General features: G+C 47.8%; 1 protein-coding gene across 4 annotated transcripts in view; it reads left to right on the forward strand.

Moving 5' to 3' along the window:
• Window positions 1-2,248: 2,248 nt before the first annotated feature.
• The window catches only part of LOC140408782 (PACRG-like protein), a 67,599-nt gene continuing 49,486 nt past the window's right edge, over window positions 2,249-20,361 (forward strand). The window contains exons 1-2 of one of the 4 annotated variants that reach the window (XM_072496478.1): window positions 2,249-2,270; window positions 15,468-15,634. In XM_072496478.1, the coding sequence (XP_072352579.1) occupies window positions 2,264-2,270; window positions 15,468-15,634 (174 nt within the window). In that variant the 5' untranslated portion in view covers window positions 2,249-2,263. Of the gene's footprint in view, window positions 2,271-8,996; window positions 9,302-9,563; window positions 9,699-15,467; window positions 15,635-20,361 lie in introns of those variants that run through there. The other 3 variants (XM_072496479.1, XM_072496481.1, XM_072496482.1) reach the window with 3 other exon arrangements.

The following is a 20,361-nucleotide window of genomic DNA, read 5'->3' on the forward strand; positions in this document are numbered from 1 at the left end:
GTGTGGAAGTGAGAACGAAATGGAAACTTTAGCTGAGAGATTTTCTTGAGTGAAATTTTGAATGATGAGTGGTCCATCTTATTTTTTAATATTTAATATATCACTTACTTGTGTTGAATTTGGTGAATTTAGTTGAATTGGCAGCCTTCAAAGATAATTATTTGACCGAAAACACTTGGTTTCTAGCTAAAATGATGTAAGCCAAGTTAAATGAATTATGGGCCAAGTTCAGTCAGTAGTTGAAACATTTTACTGGCTTTGTTGAATTGCTTCAGACAGATTCCAGCAGAGACACCTGATTTTCACTATGTATGAATGCATGGCCTCCACTTGTCACAGTGGGGAACATAGATTTCCACGCATTTAGCTTGGTAGGCACTGTGAAAGCTATTGAAGTACAAATCAAAGTTTTACTGCAAAGGTTTGGAATTTTGTTCTGTGAAATTGCTCAAACCTCCAGCAACAGGAGAAACGGAAGCCAGAAAATCAGAGTAGTAAAATTCACAAACTTCTCAGAAGATTGCTGCAGTGTTTTTCAGTGCTTGGTGTATGAGAAGCTATAGCGACACTTGATCACCTTTCTTCAGCCATTCATTGACTAGACAGCACAAATTGCACGCATGTAGTTGCAATGGAACAGAGTCACTACACTCACGGCACATATACCTCACTGCCACAATCCCCTGGTCACTTAGTGGCCACAATCCCGTGATCACTTAGTGATAGGAAAGTCACTCATTAGAACTGACAAACACCACCCAGTACTGTTTGATGTGTCTCACTTTTGTAAAGGAACATTTTTCTTTTGTTTAAATGTGATAGCTCGGCTGTAAATGTTATATTTTAAGTTGGTGAAGGAAATCAGCTATTTCTGACATGTAAAAGGCCATTTTAATGTAAATATTAAAGCCCAGTCTTTAATACCCATTTTAAAATACAGATTTCAGTATTCATAGCCTTAGGTCATGACAAAACACATAACTTAAACAGAGGTACTAAGCTTGACACATCCACAAACTAATTGAAGATAAAACAACATTTTTACTGACAATATGAACGGACTATTGTTCTTCAAAGTAAGTTTCATATTAAGAAATGAGCTGTACCAGTAATCAAGATCAAGGTCGAAATAAGCACCATAGCAATATGAAGCCACCATTGTTCAGAATATGGATAAAGTGAAAGTCAGCAGAAAATCAGTAAAAAACAGACTTGATTACAGCACAAAATCACATTCCATAGCACACACAAATATTCAAACATGAAACATTTAAAACTTATGTTGCACATTGAGGAATGACAGTGAACCATCAAATCAAATGTATTTGAAATTCACCCAAACCAATTAGGACGACTTAGAGGTATGGACAGATGGCCTCAGACTGATAACATTTTCCTTAAACATGAGAGTTCAGACAGCCATTTTCTATCCGGGATCACTCTATACTTTGATCTAAGTTGCTATCTTTATTTTCTTATTTTAACTTTTCCACTCTAACTCTTGAAGTTCGCGCAAGCTGTTTTGCTTTAAGCAAGAAACCATTTCTGTATTATTTTTGAAAGTTAGAATTGTTTTATAAATTACTTCTCTTTAAGTTTTTGCTGGCAAGGCTTTATTGAGAATAGATTTAAGTTTCTCTCAATTGTAATCAGTAGAGGCAATAAAAGATTCTTTATTGAGAATAGATTTAAGTTTCTCTCAATTGTAATCAGTAGAGGCAATAAAAGATTCTTACTTGCATCCGAGAATTGTAACTCAAATTTCTACCGAGTTCTATAGTGTTTGCGAGACTGCACTTGAACCGCATGGTGGATCTCTACAGTTGGGTTGAAAAGGTTGTGAGGCACCTCTCATTTTGTTTACCAGATGGGTCCTAGCTAATGCTTCATTCGTGAAAAAGAGGATGATCTCTGACCAGACGTTCTTACCAATTCTATAACCTATTACTTCAAGTCCTGTATACCTCTTATCATAGCGAACCCTGTTAACCTTTAGCTCACAGTGGAAGGACAGATGTTGGAAGGACAAAACAAAGTCCATTGTGACACGGTATCTACAAATATTTGATACATTTGGTGGATGTGGCAGAATGCTACAGTGTGGACTTTGGCAAAGGGAAAAATCAAAGAAATGCCCTATTGTAGCTGTCAAACCAAGAAGACATCTTTGATTCCCTCAGGCAGTGGGATCATGCAAAGGCAGACAGAGACGTGTGACTTGCAGACATCGAAACAAATTCTACAATGATCGGAAGAAGGCAAAATGACAGGTACAGTCACAATGGAAGTCGGAGTCCTCAACCTGCATGTGGGTGGCCCTTAGATGATCGTTGGTTGCTAGATTTACCCAGAAACAGAATTAGCAACAGGCAGCACTATGTGATGACCCAGTTGCCCTATTAAAGGATTCACAGCTAGCCAGTTTTAATTGGAGAGGCTAATAAAAAGAGACCAAAACAAAGCCTGCTTCCTGCACAATCCAGTGGCATGAACTATAGCAGAAAGCAAAGACAAACATAAAGTCACCAACTATTACTTTAGCATGTTGGTACGAACACACTCTACTTGATCATCAAGCCAGCAATAGACCTAGGTAGCCAGGGGACTTAGCTGGTATGGTGCAGACATTGCTGCCCTTTCTGAGACAAGACTTGTGGGAGAAGACAAAATTGAAGCATTAGAAGCAGGATACACTTTCTTCTGGAGTGGTTTACCTCCTACAGAATGTAGAAGGGCAGTGGTTGGTTTCACCAACAGAACAGAGATTACAAAGAATCTGGGAAACCTTCCCAAAGGCATCAATGACCTGAAAAGCTTGTGCTTTCCTCTGCAATAACACAAGAGAAGACAACATTCATAAGTGCATATGCTCCCACAATGATTAACAGTGTTAATGTAAAGGAACTGTTTTATGATAATCTGGACCATCTCTCATGTTCAATTCCTAAAGATGACAAAATTATTCATATGATTCATTTCAATGTCAAGTTGAACATGATCACATCACATGGGCAGGCTTTCTTGGTCAACAAAAAGGAAAACACCAATGGAACTCTCCTACCTCTGTTGTATGCCAAGCTTGATATTGTCATAATCAATACATGTTTAGCCTCAAAGGAAAAATAGAAGTCAACCTGAGAACACCCATGATCTAAGCATTGGCATCTCCTTGACTATAAAAAAAAATCACCTCCTGACTCCCCTAGGTTATGCGGTTGTAGCCTACTTTCCGTTCACCTCTTCATAAAAACAATAGGCTTAGGCTAATCTAACACTATTTTACCTTTACTACTTACCTTACTTTTCTAAATATAACATTTATTTTTGAGTAGGGGTAATTAAAATATTGTATCATAGATTATCATAGAATTTACAGTGCAGAAGGAGGCCATTCGGCCCATCGAGTCTGCACCGGCTCGTGGAAAGAGCACCCTACCCAAGGTCAACACTTCCACCCTATCCCCACAACCCAGCAACCCCACCCAACACTAAGGGCAATTTTGGACACTAAGGGCAATTTATCATGGCCAATCCACCTAACCTGCACATCTTTGGACTGTGGGAGGAAACCGGAGCACCCGGAGGAAACCCACGCACACACGGGGAGGACGTGCAGACTCCGCACAGACAGTGACCCAAGCCGGAATCGAACCTGGGACTCTGGAGCTGTGAAGCAATTGTGCTATCCACAAGGCTACCGTGCTACCAATCCTTATGAATACTTTATTGAAATAATGACGCTTAGAGATTAAACTGTAAAGAAGGCTTTATTAGACTAATAACTATGCTAGAGCTAGAGACGAGAGCTGACTGCTGCACAGCCCATGAGGCAGCCCTTTATGTATGGCTCCCAGATGGGCGGAGCCAGAGGCGGAGTCCCCAGGGTTCCAAGCCCGGTCTTAAAGGGGACACCACCTTACAAGATGATAAGGCAGTAACCGTTCATCACATTCACCCAGTTTAAAAAAAGAGTCCGGCGGGGGTGAAATGCCACCATAGGTCCATCCGTCTCGGTGGCCGGATCGTCCTCCTCGACTTCCTCAATTCGGGCGGTGGTGCGGCGGGCATGGACGTCCCAGTTGAGGGCACATCCGGGAGCACAGCAGTCGGAGCTTCGGTCCGGGTCGGGGCAGGTAAACTAGGCAGGGCCGGGGGTAGCGGTGCCGGCGGGGTGTGTAAAGGGGGGGGCGCAAGGGGGTGGTAGGGCCGGAAGGGGGTGTGTTGTAGGGGGCGACGGGTCCTGCAGGGGAGCGGCGCGGGAAGGGGCGTCTGTGGTGGAGGATCCAGCGGGCGCCAGATCCCGGAGGGAAACCGTATCTTGCCTGCCGTCGGAGTACTCCACCTAGGCGTAACTGGGGTTGGTGTGGAGCAGTCGGACCTTTTCAACTAGGGGGTCCGTTTTATGGCTCCTCGCGTGCTTCTGGAGAAGAACAGGTCCTGGAGCCATCAGCCAAAGTGGAGGTGAGACCTCGGAGGTAGACTTCCTGGGGAAGTGAAACAATCGGTCGTGAGGGGTCTCATTCGTGGCCGTGCAGAGGAGTGAGCTAATGGAGTGTAGGGCATCGGGTAGGATCTCCTGCCAGCGGGTGGTTGGGAGATTTCTCGACCGCAGGGCCAGAAGGACAGCCTTCCACACGGTCGTGTTCTCCCTCTCCACCTGCCCGTTTCCCCGCGGGTCGTTCTGCTCGAGGCGATGCCTTTGCTGAGCAGATACTGACGCAGTTCATTGCTCATGAACGATGTACCCCAGTCGCTGTGGATATAAGCAGGGAAACCGAACAGGGTGAAGATGCTGTGCAGTGCCTTAATCACTGTGGCTGAGGTCATGTCGGTGCAGGGAATGGCGAATGGGAAATGGGAGAACTCATCAATCACGGTGAGGAAATAGGCATAACGGTTGGTGGACGGGAGGGGCCCCTTGAAGTCCATGCTCAGTCGCTCAAAGGGGCCCAAGGCCTTCACGAGCCGAACCTTGTCTGGCCGATAGAAGTGCGGTTTGCACTCCGCACAGACTTGGCAGGCCCTGACCATGGCCTTGACCTCCTTGGTTGAGTAAGGTAGGTTGCGGGGCTTGATGAAATGGACGAGCCGGGTAACCCCCGGGTGGCAGAGGTCATTGTGGATGGCTTTCAGGCGGTCCTCCTGCGCGTTGGCGCATGTGCCACGGGACAGGGCATCTGGGGGCTCGTTGAGCTCCCCTGGACAATACTTGATACCGTATGAGTAGGTGGAGAGTTCGATCCTTCACCGCAAAATTTTATCGTTTTTTATTTAGCCCCGTTGCGTGTTATCGAACATATAGGCGACCGACCGTTGGTCGGTGATGAGGGTAAACCTTCTACCGGCTAGGTAGTGTCTCCAGCGCCGTACAGCCTCCATAATGGCTTGTGCCTCCTTTTTGACTGCAGAGTGTCGAACCTCGGAGGCGGTGAGGGTTCGGGAAAAGAACGCTACTGGTCTGCCTCCTTGATTGAGGGTAGCAGCCAGGGCGATGTCTGATGCATCGCTCTCTACCTGGAAAGGGATGGTTCCGTCCACCGCGTGCATGGCGGCCTTGATGATGTCGGCCTTGATGCGGTTGAAGGCCAATGGAGCCTCAGCCGAGAGGGGGAAAGTGGTGGTCTTTAAGAGTGGGCGGGCTTTGTCCGCATACTTGGGGACCCACTGGGCGTAATAGGAGAAAAGCCCCAAGCACCGTTTGAGGGCCTTGAGGCTGCGGGGGAGAGGGAGTTCCTTAAGGGGGCGCATGCGGTCGGGGCCGGGACCTAGGACCCCGTCTTCCACGACGTAGCCGAGGATGGCCAGCCAGGTGGTGTGGAAAACGCATTTGCCCTCGTTATAGGTCAGGTTAAGGGCTCTGGCGGTCTGGAGGAACTTGTTGAGGTTAGCGTCGTGGTCCTGCTGATCATGGCCGCAGATGGTGACATTGTCCAAGTACGGGTATGTAGCCCGCAAACCGTACTGGTCCACCATTTGGTCCATCGCCCTTTGAAAGACGGAGACCCCATTTGTGACACCAAAGGGGACCCTGAGGAAGTGGAAGAGCCGGCCGGCTGCTTCGAAGGCAGTATAGGGGTGGTCTTTTGGTCGGATGGGGAGCTGGTGGTACGCGGATTTGAGGTCGACCGTGGAAAAGACTCGGTATTGGGCGATCCGATTTACCATTTCCACGATGCAAGGAAGGCGGTATGCATCAAGCTGCGTGAATCGGTTAATGGTCTGGCTATAATCCTCGAACATTCGTTTCTTCTCCCCGAACCGGACTACCACCACTTGCACTCTCCAAGGGCTATTGCTAGCCTCGATGACCCCCTCTCCCAGTAAACGCTGGACCTCTGACTTGATAAAAGCCAAATCTTGGGCACTGTAGCGCCGGCTCCTGGTGGCGACGGGCTTACAGTCAGGAGTGAGGTTCGCGAATTGCGAGAGGGGTGCGACTTTCAGTGTCACAAGGCAGCCCACAGTGAGGGGGGACAAGGGTCCGCCGACCTTCAGTGTCAGGCTTCGGTGACTGCACTGGAAATCCAGTCCGAGCAGCAGGGGGGCACAGAGGTGAGGGAGGATATAAAATTTGAAATGGGTGTATTTGGTGCCCTGGATCGAGAGATCCACAATACAGTACCCCGTGATTTGTACCGAGTGGGACCCAGATTCGAGGGCTATGGTTTTTTTGATGCGGGATGGGTGCGTAGGGAGCAGCGCCTTACCGTTTCAGGGTGGATAAAGCTCTCCGTGCTCCCGGAGTCGAAGAGGCATGCAGTGTCATGCCCGTTGACCTGGACCTGCATCATGGAGTTCTGCAGGTGTTTTGGCCGAGTTTGATCGATGGTGATCGGACCCAGTCGTGGGTAGTCAGAGTCCTCAGCCGAGTCGGACTCGTAAAATGGCCGCCGCCGTCGGTCGCACGTGTCGGGTCGAGAAGATGGCCGCCGACAAGATGGCCGCTCCCATGATTCGCACGAGGCTGGTGACGTGTCAGAAGAGGGCATGTCGGGTCGGTGCGCAGCAGCATTGCGAGGCCTGCGGGCCCGAGAGCCTGATTTTCGGGCCAGCTGTTCTTTGTTTTTCTGGCCCCTGGGCCTGGCCAGGCAGACCCTCGCAAAGTGCCCTTTCTTCCCGCAGTCGCTGCAGATCGCGGAGCGGGCTGGACAGCGTGGGCGTGGGTGCTGGCCCTGCCCGCAGTAGCATGGTGTGCCCCCATGGTGAGCGGGTCGCCGCGTGGCGCAGGCCTGTAATACGGTTGAGTCTGAGGAAGTCCGGGGGGGTCTGGCAGAGTCCGCGGGGTACGTACACAAGTTATGTCGGGCCACCGCCAGCGAGGAGGTAAGCATTAGCGTCTCCTGGAGGTCGTTTGCCCCGTTTTTGAGCAGCCGCTGCCGGATGTAGGTCGAGCGGATGCCGGACAGGAAAGCATCTCTGATGTGCAGGTTCATATGGACTTCCCCTGTCACATCCTTATGGTCACAGTCCCTGGCAAGCGCGGTGAGTTTTTCAACAAACTCGTCGAGCGATTTCCCCGAGCGCTGCCGGCAGGTAGAGAGTAGATGCCGGGCGTGCACCTCATTGACGGGTTTGACAAACCGCTTGCGGAGCAACTTGATCGCCGCATCAGAAGTCGTTGCCTTTTCGAGTGTGGCGGAGATTCTGTGACTCACCCGGGCGTGGAGTAGATGCAGCTTGCGTGGCCCCAGGATGAGAGTCTCTGCAGAGTCCAGGTAGGCCTTGAAGCACAGCAGCCAGTATTAAAAAATTTCCTTTGCCTCCGGCGTTCGTGCTTCCAGATTGAGCATCTCTGGTTTTAGGCCTGTGTCCATCCTAAATCTAGTTTAGTCTAATAAATTGAGGTACCCTCAATAATGACGCTTAGAGATTAAACTGTAAAGAAGGCTTTATTAGACTAATAACTATGCTAGAGCTAGAGACGAGAGCTGACTGCTGCACAGCCCATGAGGCAGCCCTTTATGTATGGCTCCCAGATGGGCGGAGCCAGAGGCGGAGTCCCCAAGGTTCCAAGCCCGGTCTTAAAGGGGACATCACCTTACATGGTGATAAGGCAGTAACCGTTCGTCACAAAAATTCTTGTCTAGATCACTATCACAAGTGCTATCACGTTGAAAATTCACGTTAGCATTGTAATTGCCTTTTCAACGGCTCCCCTTTTTGTTACGACATGTCATCTACTGTTTGTATTTCTGTCATAAATGTTAATAGTGTTTTAAATTATTTATAATTATTTTATATTAAATATATTTAGAATGAAACATCCTTAATTTGAACATTTTTTTGTTTACGGCTAGCCTACATACTTTAATAACCTTTTAATTTAACTATTATTTTGTATTGAATTACACTATTATTATTATTTAAAAAACCCTTCTCATACAGTAGACGCAAAATTTTTAAGCAATGTGGACTAAAGTCGCTTCTGGGGCCCCTCAGGGATTGGTTTCATAGTAGATCCGCCCCTGAGCAGCAATTTCAATTCCCTGGCAGAGAATGAAAAAAGTTAGCAAATCCTATACTTTGGATCCCACTAATTCGTGGGATGTCCTGCCCCATGTGCCTAAAGAACTGCGGTCAAGAATCGGCCTGTTCAGTCACATGAAGACTCACGTCAGAAACCTGTGACTCTGAGAAGAAGCCATCCTCAAAGTGAAGCCATGATGTGGAGATGCCGGCGTTGGACTGGGGTGAGCACAGTACGAAGTCTTACAACACCAGGTTAAAGTCCAACAGGTTTGTTTCGATGTCACTAGCTTTCGGAGCGCAAAGTGAAGGACCAGGATCAGTGCTTCTGTAAAGTGCTTTGGGACATTTTGTTACATTAAAGGCGCTGTCTCAGCACAAATTGTTGGTGAAAGTGAGGTGGAGGCCTGTCACTCTGACGTGGAACACACACTCAATGCTGTGTCCGTGGGAGGAAAGTGACCACATTGGCTAAAGTGGGTGGGAGGGGAAGAGACTGGGGGCACATTTTCCACAGGAGGGAGAAGATATTTACAAAACACTCTGAACATAGACCAGCAAAACACATCTTCGCAGACGCACGTATACTGGGGGGGATAAATTATTTTCTGATGTGTGAACGAAGCCAATAAAGTTGCAAACACGGAGCCGCGAGTGAGAGAAGTAGCTGGACACACTCGGTGATTTCCGACACTTCGCGTTTCGGACACAAACCGGCGGCTTCCGTACAGAGAGAGAGAGAGAGGGAGGGAGACAGTGGCTGCCTGGCAACGGCGGAGAGAGAGAAAGAGAAGGTAATAATAAAGAAAAAGTTTCAACGCCAGAAAGAGAGAAGGTAATAATATGGGGAGGAAAGTAAAAATACATATGTTAAACGGAGAGAGCGAGATGGAGAGACTGGATGACAATGGTGTGGGGGGAGAGAGAGAGAAGCAGGGGGAAGGTGGGTGGGGAGGGTTTCAGTAATAAGAATAAAAATGCAAACAAGAGGTCTGGATTTTCAAAGCGGGGGAGGGGTTGTGAGAACAAGAGTTGCTGATTGCGAAATGTCTAATTGAGTAATTTCTGTACAAGATGCTATCCTTTCCTCTTCCTCCATTTTGGTGATTAAAGTTTCAACCACTCATCAGTAAGGAGTATCTCAGTTATTGAAAAGATGGCCAAAGAAACCTACCTTTTGATAATATTTTCATTTATTTTAAAAGCAAAGGTATTAAATGTGGACTTTTGATGTAAGTATATTGCAGTTTTGCTGCTGGAGAGTATTTAGGAATTGCTGTCTCTTATTCCCCCCATTGTGTGAATCCAATCCTTGCTTCATTAATCCCCAAATGAACAGACTTGAACATAACTTGACCCTCAAATGTTTTAGTTAATTGGCAGATCTGGCTGGATGCATCATGCCCTACTCTCTTCTATAATTGCTCGCTATATCCAGGTTCAACATGAAATGCAATGGCAATCCAGTTTCTGTTCTCTACTATTGACTGCCTCCTTGAACTCCTGCCCATTTCATTTTCACCTTCAAAAAATTCATAGAGCTGATGAATGTATTTGTCATTAAGGTTTGTCTTGTTCTGTGTTATGACCGTGGTAGTGATGTACAATAGAGCATCTAGTTGTTTCACTAGAAAGATGATTTATTAACAAACCCGTGGGGCGCGATTCTCCGCTCCCGCGCCGGTTGGGAGAATCGCCTGGGTCGCCAAATTTTCAAGCGATGCCGGTCCGACGCCCTCCCGCGATTCTCCCAAGCGGCGAGAACGGCCCTGTCGAGTTCCGCGCGGCGCAGGCCGGAGAATCGCCCGAGACACCCAAAATGGCGATTCTCCGGCACCCCTGCTATTCTCAGGGCCGAGCGGCCAGCCCAAAATGGCGGGTTCCCCCTGGCGCTGTCCACACCTGGTCGCTGCCGGCGGGAACAGCGCGGGAACGTGGGATCCTGTACTGGGGGGGGGGGGGGCCTCAAATGCGATCGGTGCCCACCGATCGTCGGGCCGTCCTCTCTGAAGGAGGACCTCCTTTCTTCCGCAGCCCCGCAAGATCTGTCTGACATCTTCTTGCGGGGCGGACTCGGAGAGGATGGCAACCACGCATGCGTGGGTTGGCGCTGGCCAACCCGCGCATGCGCAGGTGACGCCAGTTATGCGGCGCCGGCCGCGTCATGTATGCGGCGCCGCCTTTACACGGCGCCAAGGCCTGGCGCGTGTAAATGACGTCGTGAACCTCGACGGCGCTAACACTCTGCCTCCATTTCGGAGAATCCCGCCCGTGGACTTGAAGCTGGTCGGGTGCCTTCAGACCTTTCATCTCTTAAGTTCACCATCTTTTATTGCGTTGAGTTCCAGATGGCCATAGTTCACCAGGTCGGCGGAGGCGTTTTTCTTTTCGTTCTTCAGCCTATTTCGCCATGTCTTCTCTGTCGTTATCTTTAATTGTTCTCCACTCCTGGTACCATGTTGTGTTCTGTGTTATGACCATGGTAATGATGTACACAGACCAACTAGTTGTTTCAGTAGAATAATGATTTATTAAGAAACACGTGGAAATATAACTAACAAACTAAAATACAGACGATGGCTATTAAATGAATTCAGTGAATTCACCTGGAGCTACTCGAAGAGCGCCACTATCTTGTACGTCTTACTACAAACTGGTGGGTGTCTCGAGTCACATGATAGATTTCTATCGGTTGGAGGTCACATCGCAAACTATATACAGAACTGTGCACTGGCATATCACCACAAGATTGAGACCATCTGTTTAACTGCCTCGCATCCCTCCAAGCCAGTTCCACTCTGTGCCAACCCTATAACTTCCTCTAGTTTCTCTCCTATTTTCCTTCATGCTCTCTCTGAGCTTGACTTGTGTATGAGACCCTTCTTCTGTTTTATTGATCCTATTCCCACTAAAGCATGACCACAAAATTTCCTTTCTCCCATTCTAGTTGATGGTATACACTGTTCCCTTATCTCAGAAATGCCCCCCCCCATTCTTTCAAATGTGCCCGAATCACTCCCTTCCTCCTCAAATAACCTACCCATATAACCTCTATTTGCTTTCCCTGCCCATTTTCCTGCAATTACATATTTGAATTTTTACAATCAGATTTTTGTCCCTGCTCAGCACAGAATTGAAATGACACTAAAAGTTACAAATTACACCCAGTGTGACTGACTGTGGTTCACTATCTTTCACCATTCTCAACTTCTCTGCAACACTGACATTACTGACTGCACCATGCACTTCAAACCCCTCTTCTCTGTTGGCTAGTTGAGTAGGGCTTCCCTTTCCTGGTTCCGTTTTTATCATTTGCACCAAGTTCTGTTCACCTATGACACCTGTGCTCATGATCTCCATTGGTCCACTAATGCGATAATTTAATAATCGTCATCCTCGTGTTCAGATATCTTTGTCGCCTTTCCTCTCTTTAACTCTGTAACCTCCTCCAGCCCTACAATCCCAGATCCTTGTGAACTCCCCATTTCCATCACTCCAATATTGAGCAGCCTTCCCTTCAAGTTGTCTTGGCCCTAAACACCCCTGTTTCTACAGACTTTTGCACCTTCCTTAAAACATAGGTCTTTGATCACCTGCACCCAATAATAATATTCATCTTAAATATATTCCTTTTGAAGCACATTTTTCTACTTTGAAAGCACTATATAAATCCATGTGGTTGTTATTGGGAGTTTTTTAAGGAGTAAGTACATTGTTTGTCCATGTGATGGCATCAAACCTCAAAATGTAATCCTTCAGCTTTTTGTGACGAGGCTTTTATTCGTAGAAATCATTGAGGAAGGCCAAACGATGAATGGGAAACCCTAGCACTACTCTGTCATACTAGGCATCTATAGGGAGCATATTATGTTTTTTATTAACCATCTTGTCTTTTAAAGAATTATATCTTTTGAAATTATGAGGGAATTATTTGGCACTGATTTAAGGGACAGTGGTGCAGTTATTCCCACAAGGGTATTTATGATTTTTATTGCTTTCTAAAGATGGTCACATATCAAAGGAGTTAGTCTTCTTAATCAATACTTGGCCTTGGTAGCAGTTTGTTCTTAATGGAAAGATCTAATAGCAGTGTGGGCCTGATTTCCCTAGAGATCTAATAGTGGTCATGGATATTCAATTTTCTTTCCTTATCTAAGTAGCTATATCAGGAAAAAAAAGGACATAAGAAATAGCAGGAGGAGTAAGCCATTCAGCTCTTCGAGCTTGCACCACCGTTTAGTGAGATCGTGGCTGATCTTCTACCTCCAATACCGTTTTCCTGCACTATCATCAGATACCTTGATGTTTTTAATATGCTATCAATCTCAGTCTTGAACATATTCAAATTTATTGACTAGTCACTTGCTTGATTCTTTCATGTCAACTTTGAACAAGCTTTCAACTTTTGGTAGATGATTAATTTTTAAAGTTGGGCATTGTTCTATTTTCAGGACAATAAATTAAGCTGTATCATTGGAGTGGAAGTGGCTCTGTTAATTGTGCTAGAACCACTGTAGTTGGCATTATTTAGGTTACAGGACTAATTGCATGGCATTGTCAGCAATAGATGGACAAATGTGTATCTACAGTTTTTTTCAAGTTGTAATTTGAATTTTGTTTTCCAGCTGCTGGACCTTTCTGTGTGCACGTGGAAGATCCTTTGGTCACTGATTTTGTAGACAAAAGCTGAATTTGTTGTCTCATAGAGCCATAGAGTTTTACAGCACGGAAAGAGGCCCTCCAGCCCATTGCGTCAAGCACCTAACTATTCTAATCTGCTTGTGCCCAGCAGTGCCATGGTCACATTTACTTTATCGTTTCAGTTCTACTGCCTCTACAGAATAGAGGAAAGTAAGGTGGAGACTGTGCTGCTCCTGAATTAGTGATGAAGTTAACAGTAATGAAGTAAGGAACATATAACAGTAATTTGAGCAGCATTTTTAAGACAAGTAGATTTTACTCTGATTGGCAGGTTAGTGGCCAGCAGCGCAGGATTTCCATTCCCATGTCACGATGCTGCTCACCTGTTCAAGTTTCCTTAGAAGGTTTCCTGATTGTGTATTTGGGATAGCAATCCTTATTGGTTTACCACCATTGGAAAGAGCAGAAATCAATAATGTTTAAAATGCTACAGATCATTTAAAGAACATGCACATTTCAACAGGGAGCAGAAGAACCTTTCACCAATGAGGCAGGAATATGTATCTTTGGGAGCTTGTAAGCAGCAGGGGAAGGAGGGCTCCCAGATTTAAAGGATGCTTTGGTGGATGCCTTTCAAGCTGAAATATGATTTCGAAGAGAAGAAACCTGGGGAGACTTCATAACCAGAGGTCCTGACTTAATGGGGTTAGGTCACAGAAACACTGAGTGCAAAGTTCTACCACATTATTCAGAAAGGGGGTAAATGGCCTCAGTGCAGAAAGGAGGGGGTAAATGGCCTCAGTGTAGAAATGGGGTAAATGGCCTCAGTGCAGAAATGGGGTAAATGGCCTCAGTGTAGAAATGGGGTAAATGGCCTCAGTGCAGAAAGGAGGGGGTAAATGGCCTCAATGTAGAAAGGAGGGGGTAAATGGCCTCAGTGGAGAAAGGAGGGGGTAAATGGCCTCAGTGGAGAAAGGAGGGGGTAAATGGCCTCAATGTAGAAAGGAGGGGGTAAATGGCCTCAGTGGAGAAAGGAGGGGGTAATGGCCTCCATGTGGAAAGGGGGTCAATGGCCTCAGTGCAGAAAGGAGGGGGTAACTGCCCTCAGTGCAGAAAGGAGGGGGGTAACTGCCCTCAGTGCAGAAAGGAGGGGGGTAACTGCCCTCAGTGCAGAAAGGTGGGGGTAACTGCCCTCAGTGCAGAAAGGAGGGGGTAACTGCCCTCAGTGCAGAATGGCGGGGGTAACTGCCCGCAGTGCAGAAAGGAGGGGGTAACTGCCCTCAGTGCAGAAAGGCGGGGGTAACTGCCCTCAGTGCAGAAAGGCGGGGGTAACTGCCCTCAGTGCAGAAAGGAGGGGGTAAATGGCCTCCGTGCAGAAAGGGGGTAAATGGCCTCAGTGCAGAAAGGGGGCAAATGGCCTCAGCGAGGAAAGGGGGTGAATGGCCTCCGTGCAGAAAGGAGGGGGTAACTGCCCTCAGTGCAGAAAGGGGGGGGTAACTGCCCTCAGTGCAGAAAGGAGGGGGTAACTGCCCTCAGTGCAGAATGGCGGGGGTAACTGCCCGTAGTGCAGAAAGGAGGGGGTAACTGCCCTCAGTGCAGAAAGGCGGGGGTAACTGCCCTCAGTGCAGAAAGGCGGGGGTAACTGCCCTCAGTGCAGAAAGGAGGGGGTAAATGGCCTCCGTGCAGAAAGGGGGTAAATGGCCTCAGTGCAGAAAGGGGGCAAATGGCCTCAGCGAGGAAAGGGGGTGAATGGCCTCCGTGCAGAAAGGAGGGGGTAACTGCCCTCAGTGCAGAAAGGGGGGGGTAACTGCCCTCAGTGCAGAAAGGGGGGGGTAACTGCCCTCAGTGCAGAAAGGAGGGGGTAACTGCCCTCAGTGCAGAAAGGAGGGGGTAAATGGCCTCAGTGCAGAAGGGGGGTAAATGGCCTCACACAAATTAATGAACATAAGTGAAGGCATTGTTCCACTTGTATATCGTGTAAAAATGATGCAGGTACGATGTGCTTTCTTGATGTCATAACCAATTGCAGGGACTTGGCACTCCCAACTTGTGAATAAATTTCCCTGTTTTATGTCCTCCTACTCTTGGAGCAATTTGACATTGATGACTCCCCAAGCATTTGAATAGATCTTTCACAGGAAGAGAGATTATTGCTGTACTGTTACAGAATGCTTCTTGAAATCAGTAAATCACAACGTTATCTTAAAGGGCACTTGGAAAAGTTTATATCCCTTTTGGCTCTGCATTGCCTGAGTAATGGGGAGCAATCAATTCATCTGCCACAAGTACAAAGGACATCAAGTAATAGGAAGAGATTGCTTTTCTTTGGAATAAATAGGCATTTTTTCTTCTTCATGCAGTTGGAAGTTATGTGAAAAGAATGTCGTTGTCGTCATCTCGTGAGAAGTCTAAAATTGAAGCACAAAGAAAGAAGACATCAGAGTCAGCAACAAGTAATCTCACCACTGCCACTGTTAAGCCATATCCAAGACCCAGTGACCGGTTAAATCCAAAAACCATCAATCCAGTAAGTTTCAGCAAGTTTCCATTGGCTCTTTTTGGAGGCTAATTAATTTCCATTTATTGCTGGTTAAGCTCAATCTGAAAAGTGCAGTGCTGGAAAAAGCTACTCCCAATGTTGACATAGATTGTCATTCACAAATGAATAAGGCCATGGGGGCTATATAAGTAAATAGGCTCTGGTTTTAAGAAAACTGGATTTTGGTATCTTGACAAATTTATACTGAGGAACCAGAGGAAAGCTTATAAGGGACCATCTGGGCTGTTAGCTCCCAGTGTAATTTTAGGAATGACACATGCCTGATTTAGTTTACCAGATCATCTTTCACTAACCAGATTAGATTGAAGTAAAATAAATACAAAATAATGCTGGAAATACTCAGCAGGTCTGGCAGCACTTGTGAAGAGAGAAGCAATGTTAACAAGCTGATTTTCCTGGCTCTTTTAAAAAAAAAAAATGGTTTTATTGGAGTTTGTAATTTATGACAGGTAAGTCTTGTTATCATAGGGTTCAGTTGTATAGTTGCATTAATCATAACAGATTATAAATAATTTGCTACTATATATGTGGTCGAAATTTACATTGGTGTTGTCAAACAAGAACAGGGAGCAAAAGAAGAAATTTGACAAAAGAGATAAGTGGTCCATTTACATTGTAGTGACCAGCATAGTGTAGATATGGTCAGAGTTGCCCCTTTGTGGCCTAAGGTGGTGGATACCCAATGAGTACCGCACACCAGGCGAACAGGAGATGAGCTCTGGCATGGTGGTTATGCCCTTTGTATGGCAGTATTGTTGTGTTGCCGTACGTGGGCACCCACATCCTTCAGTGCGTTGTGCAGATTTCTCCTCCTCGCTGCAGTTTCAAGCAGAAGTTTCCGCCGGGCATTCAGGGAGGCGAATGCCAGGGTGTCTGCACCCATCCCCACAAAGAACTATGAATGCTCCGATACCTCGAAGACAGCCACTGAAGGGCATGCCTCCATCTTCACCTTCACCACTCTGGACATGGCCTCGAGAAAGGCAATCCAGAACCTGATGAGTTTGGGGCAGCATCACTTCATTTATCCTCCACCTCTGTGAAGAACCTGCTCATCCATGTCCTGGTCAGGTGCACCCTGTGCACTGTCTTTAGTTGCGTTAGACTCAGCCATGTGTATGAGGAGGTGGTGTTTATCCTGTGCAGTGCTTCGATTCAGAGTCCTCCCCCTATTTCCATGCTCAGTTTCTCCTCCCATCTTTCCCGTGTCTCATCCTGTGGGGCCCTTACCTCTTCTAACAATCGTCTGTATACGTCATCACGTTTACTGTCCCTTAGCAATTCCGGGGTGCTAGTAGTTTGTCCAGTCGGGTGTGTCCAGGGAAATGTCGTGGTCTCCTTGCGGAGGAAGTCTCGTACCGGAGCTTGTTTCCTGTCGGGACTTGGAGCTTCGCGGTTAGCTCTGCCAGGGTCGCTACCCTGCCATCCACGTACATGTCTCTTACCGTCAATATCCCTCCATCCTCTCTCTACGTTTTGAAGTTGCCGTCTACTTTCGCTGGGATACATTTGTGGTTCCTGCAGATGGGGGCCGCAACAGACATGTCACTTGGTTTGAAGTGGGTCTGAGATGGTTCCAGGTCCGTAATGTGGCAACTGCCACCGGGCTCCTCGTGTATCTGGCTGGGGGGACTGGGAGTGAGGCGGTGGGCAGGGCCCAGTGGGACGTCCCAGTACCGGAGGCTTCCTCCATATGTACCCATTCCACCTCGGGCTCCCGCAACCACCCCTGAACCCTCTCTGTGTTGCAGCCCAGTGATAGAATAGGGGGTTCAGCAGAGCCATGGCCCCCATGTGCCGCCCTCTTTGCAGGACGGTTCTCGCTATCCTAGGGTTCTATCATGCCCAGACGAAGGCCATGATCAGTTTATCCACCCTGGTGAAGAAGGAATTGGGGATGAGTAATCTCAAAAGGAATCTTGACAGCACGTTCGTTTTTACCGTCGACACTCTTCCCGCCGGGGAGAGTGGGAATGAGCCCCATCTCTCGAGATCCCTGTTCACCTTCCCCACCAGGCTGGACAGGTTCCACTTACAGAGCCGCATCCAGTCATGAGTTATCTGTATCACCAGGTACCTGAACTTGATTTGGGCCAGTTTGAATGGCAGCATCCCCAGGTCTGCTGCTGCAAACATCTTCTAGAGGTCTACCAGGAACCCATCCGGTCCTGGTGCCTTCCCTGACTGCACAGAATCAATGCATTCCATGATCTCTTCCAGTCCTAGTGGTGCTTCCAGTCCCTGTCTCCTTTCCTCCCCCATGACTGATATGTCCAGCCCGTCGAGGAATTGTTTAATTTTCAAGTCTCCCTCCGTGGACTCTGAGGTGTACAGTGCCTAGTCAAAGTTTGCAAAGGCTCCGTTGGACTCACCTGGAGGTGTGACCACTCTACCATTCTCTTTCCTTATCTGTGCTATCTCCCTTGAGGCAGCCTGCTTCCTCAGCTGATATGTCATTCGGCGGTTGGCCTTGTCTCCTTGCTCATAAAGTGACCTTGTGTCTGGCGGAGCTGGTTCACTGCTTTCCCAGTGGAGAGCAGGTCAAGTTCCATTTGTAGCTTTTTGCTCTCCGCCAGTAGTTTCACGGTCGGTGCCGTGGAATATCGCCGATCCACTTCCAATATGGGGTCGATCAGCCACTGCATAGCCGCCCTTTCCTTCCTGTCTCGAAGCGCCCTATATGCTACAAATATATGCTCCCCCCTGATCACTGCCTTCAGTGCCTCCCAGAATGTGGAAGGTGAGATCTTCCCATTTTGGTTGCAGGTTACATATTCGTCGATGGCTTGCAACATTCTTTTGCAGAATTCCCTGTCGACAAGGAGGGCTGTATCCAGTCTCCATGGGGGGCACTGGGCATCTCTAACCTTGCGTTTGTGTAGTGTGAAGCGTGGTCTGAGATTACTATCGCAGAGTATTCCGACCCTACCACCCCTGGAAGCACCGACTTCTCACACTACAAAGAGGTCTATTTTGGAATAGGCTTTGTGTAAATGGGAGAAGACGTTCGCCTTCTCCCTCAGGTGGTTAAACTTCCATGGATCCATTCCTCCATCTGTTCCATGAAGGTGGTTCACTGTTTTCATTCCTGATTTGGCTCCCGTTCAAGCGTCGGTTATGTCTGTTTTTGGGTCCTGCACACAGGAAAGTCTCCCCCTCCCCCATGATGTTCATTGCTGTAACTGCTATTATAGTCACCCCCCTCGTCGAAGCACACCTGGTGTGCCTGCCCCACCCAGCTTTTCCTTGCCCTCAGTTGATCCTTCTCTCTTGCATGTGCCTGCTGTAAAACGACTATGTCGACCCTCAGGCTCTTAAGATGGGTGAAGACTCTGGTTTGTTGAGTCCTCTCATGCTCTACGTGATTATTCCGATGAGGAGGAGGGGGGGGGGGTTCCCTCCCCTATTCTCTCCTGTGGGCTCCCCTCCCCCATCCTCTCCTGTGGGCTCAGCCATACTTGCCTTGTGGTCAGTGCCTCTGCACGCTGGGATTTCCCTTTGTTTGTGGGCCATCAAAGATGGCCACCACCTCCTTCCTCTTTCCAACCATCTCCAGTGCGACCTGTTGTATCCGGCATTCTACCTGTGTGTCCCCATCCCCACCCCACCCGGAACTCTTCTGCCATTGTGGTGCCCCCTTCCCTTTCTCCACCCCTCCCTTGCATTCCCTCTCCATTCCCTTGCCTCTCGCCCCTGCCCCTCTCTGGGTTTGTTGCTCTATCTACCCCCGGCCAGGTGCTCCCTCCCTTCTGGGAGTTCCATTGCCCCCCTCCCCTCTTCTTGCCTCCATGCACTAGCTTGCTTGCTAGTGGCCCCCCCCACCCCGGAAATGGATTCTTTATATCAATCCGTCTGATTTCACCCAGTCCCCAAGTACAGTTACCCCTTTCACTCCTTCGACATGGAAGTCCGCATTGTTGCTAACTTTTGGTTGGTTCAATTGGCTCTGTTTTATAACTGTTGCTCTCGAGTCGCCAGGTATCTTTATGATACCGCCACGAGGTTCACGTTCAAATAATGATCAATAACTCAACACATCAGCTAGTAAGATTCAAATCAAAGCACATTTATTATACACAGTAATCGCTACCCATGCATAAATTCTACTTTTAAGCTACTTCTACAACTAACAGGCCTATACTTAGCTTCGGACTGGCCCACCAGGTCAGGGGAACAAATGGCCTTTCGTTCGGATTCTGAAACTGCGGGATTCAAAGTCGGTATGGACTGGTAGCTAGGAGCGCCTATCTCGTAGAGAGCATCGACTTGAGACTTACTTCAGTGATGCGGCAGCTTGGACAGTTCACTCTCAAGGGTTGGTTCGCGTTGCTGAGTTACCCTGTCAAGAAGAACGATTTGAATTTGGGGACTTAACTTTATAGTCCCCAGGGGCTTCCCGCCTTTCGGGGCGGACCCTACCTGGTTTCCAGGTGATTGGACTTCGTTCCAATCGCTTGTTTTGATTTCTCCAATACTGGAGCGGTTCCCTGATCAATGGGCGGTCTTGAGGTGTTCGTTAACCTCTTTTGTGTTGGCTCCTGCTGGTGCCGGGGAGTCTGGCTTTTGCGATTGTTCCCAGGGATTGCTCATCAGTATGTAGATGGCTACTACATTATTATGCAGATAGCTGCTTGTATCGATGCTGTCTGGGCTTTTCCGGAGTTTAATACACAGTAAACTTGCACCTGCTGGTT

Source organism: Scyliorhinus torazame, chromosome 3, assembly GCF_047496885.1.
Source record: "Scyliorhinus torazame isolate Kashiwa2021f chromosome 3, sScyTor2.1, whole genome shotgun sequence".
Lineage (NCBI taxonomy): Eukaryota > Metazoa > Chordata > Chondrichthyes > Carcharhiniformes > Scyliorhinidae > Scyliorhinus > Scyliorhinus torazame.